The following is a 2,861-nucleotide window of genomic DNA, read 5'->3' as shown; positions in this document are numbered from 1 at the left end:
GATAAAACAAAGTACGGGATGTGAGCATGATAAGCTCAATATGAGAGTAAGAGTACACACTATTATATGCGCATGAATGCAAATGAACTGGGTACCAAGACACTCAGGTCAAGAAACAAGCTCATAGACAGGGACCAGGTATATAGCACGCTGCGCCGTCTCCTCAAGAGGTGGCTCCTATACCCAATGTACAATGGTGACCTGATACTAGTACAAGTGCCCAACCATAACAGTTACCTAACACAAGGCTTATGTATCCAACCATCCACAAACTCGTAGGGTGAGCGCCCTACTACTACAGGATATCTCAAAGATACTGCATCAATACGCTAATGTATGCAACATACATTCATGGCATAATGTATATAAAGACATATAAAACATGCAATCACATAATTCATGCAAACACATAATACATGCATACTCAATCTGAATATCTTGAATAATAATTCCGTACCTCATATACTAGGTAATGCTAAACCAGCTCTATGTCCAAGCCTATCATCCGTACTACAATGCAATGTACTCATGCATTATAATCTTATTCTAAAAGACTTAACTAGACTATAGCATACTCCTTGTTTACTATAAGAAGCCAGAGCTATACCTGCGTCCCTCATCAACACTCTAATGACAACTGCCCTAGAACTTGGGCACCTCTCCGCAGCACCCTTGGAGCGCCTCGCCAACCCCCGGACCAAGCCTAGGAAGGTTGGAAACACCCCAAAACACCTAGAATACTCTAATATCGAGAGATAAACTTGGAATTGGTGTGAAAAATCAGGCCTCGGATGGCCTATTTATACGCAACGATCAAAGCCTCCGATCCCTGCGATCGGAGCTTCCGATCGACACCAAGCTCCACGTGTAACGAGCTTCCGACAACTGTCATTGCCAGCGGATCAGAGCTTCCAAACTCACGATCGGAGATTCCGATCTGCCCCATGATGTCACCTTGATGACCTCATCATTTCAACACCTGACTGAAGGTGATCGGAGCTTCCGATCTCACCTGCTTCTGAACGCAACGTAGCTTCCGATCTTCATGAAGTTCGGTCCCTCCGAACTATACTTGGTCAAAAAGGTTTAAATTGTCCAATTAAATCCACATTAAGCCCTTAATCCATGCTAAATCATTTTTACTTTACTTAATCTTGTAAAATGGAGCCGGGCTACTACAGCAAATCAGTTATGATTATTTCCTCTTATGAAGAATCAATTGTGATTAATAGTTTAGTTAATCTGTAATGACTATATATATGTATGTTTGTTTTACATTGATCAATATATACATTTTTACACAAATTTCTACATGTCATCATATAAAACCACATTCTGAGAAATAACTTCCGCTGCAATGGGACGAAAGCAAGAAATTGGAGACTGGAACAAACCAATTGGATCCATTTACTTTACAACAATCCGATCATCCGGTTTGGTTGTTGTCTCCAAATTATTTGATGGGAATAAATATGGGCAATGGAGTCATCCCATGCGCATAGATTTGAGCCCTAAAAACAAAACCGGATTCATCAACGGAACGATCAAAGGACCGAAGGCAACAGACGAAAAGTTTACAGCTTGGGAATGATGCAATCATATGGAATCATATGGTGTTATCACAGAATCTCCACGTCATTCAACCCGAAATTCCAGCATCATATATGCAAAACATGCATTCGATGTTTGTAACGAACTACATGACAAGTTTTCACAAGGGAATCATGCTCGTATCTTTGAGATCCATCACGAAATCTCAGAACACCAACAAGGAGACCAATCTGTGTCGCTTTACTACACCAAATTGAAGGCTCTATGGGATGAGTTGGGTTCTTATTATGACCTAATTACTTGTTCTAGTGGAAGTGTCAAAGCTATTACCGAAAGAGAAGAAAAGGAAAAATTCATGCAATTCCTCATGGGATTAAATGACACTTTCTCAACCATCTGTGGCTCCATACTCTTGATGACTCCACTACCTGACACTCGCAAGGCCCATGCTCTCATATTACAACACGAGAGACAAATTGAAGTCACTTACAATCGAGAGAACACTGGATATAATGCAAACTATACCCATCAAAAGATGCAGAATCGAAGTCGGTAAGTCAAAGAAATCGACTCCAACATACTTCCAATTGGAGATAAACCAGTTCAATGCTCCAACTATTATTTGGACGGTCATGCTTTTGATCGATGTTTCTACATTCAAGGGTTCCATCCTGGACATCGCTATCACGGAAAAAATTTCAAGCCCAAAGGGAAGAAAATTATCAAGCCTCCATCCATTTCCAACGTAGAGTGAGCGCTTAATTCGATGTCAACTAGCAAGTATACTAGGTCAAGTAATAGTAAGTAGATTTAAGTCCAAGTGTCGAATTTAAGTTCAAGTGTCGAACCCTCAGAGACTGTTATGTGTAATTACCAAAATATAATTATTCCGATTACTCTAGACCAAGCAATCAAAGTGATTTTTGAATATTAACTAACAACTTAAATTCTAAATGAAATGAATTAAAATAAAAATGCAACAATAACTTTTGATTAAAATTCAATGATGAGAAATTCGATTAAGGACACACGTAGGTACCAAACAAATCATGAAACAAGTAGTAAATCTAGAATCCAGATTAAATCTTAACTTACGGCGAATTCTCCTAAATTATTTAACAGTTTTTTTAGAACAGTTAAACCTATTCAAATATTGACGGATTAATTTTCATAATTCTAATCAAATTCAAACGCATTGAGAATTGTGAAAATTTAGTTTTCACCTAATGTCTTACAATGAAATCGAATACTATTTCTAGTCGATTTAACCTTGTGTTGATTATTGAAGCTATCGAAATCAATTCCTAACT

General features: G+C 38.4%; 1 protein-coding gene across 1 annotated transcript; it reads left to right on the top strand.

Annotated features, from left to right (window-relative positions):
- Positions 1-1,600: 1,600 nt before the first annotated feature.
- LOC140877865 (uncharacterized) lies at positions 1,601-2,107 on the top strand. The gene has a single exon (XM_073281458.1). It carries the CDS (start codon positions 1,601-1,603, stop codon positions 2,105-2,107), a length of 507 nt encoding a protein of 168 aa, XP_073137559.1.
- The last annotated feature ends 754 nt before the right edge of the window (positions 2,108-2,861 follow it).

Source organism: Henckelia pumila, chromosome 2, assembly GCF_033568475.1.
Source record: "Henckelia pumila isolate YLH828 chromosome 2, ASM3356847v2, whole genome shotgun sequence".
NCBI classification, from domain to species: Eukaryota; Viridiplantae; Streptophyta; class Magnoliopsida; order Lamiales; family Gesneriaceae; genus Henckelia; species Henckelia pumila.
The sequence above is the reverse complement of the archived record's forward strand: the minus strand, read 5'-3'. Positions and strand labels throughout refer to the sequence as shown.

Coding starts and splice junctions, on each gene's coding strand:
- LOC140877865 (XM_073281458.1), top strand. CDS start 1,601: ATGGAATCATATGGTGTTATCACAGAATCTCCACGTCATTCAACCCGA.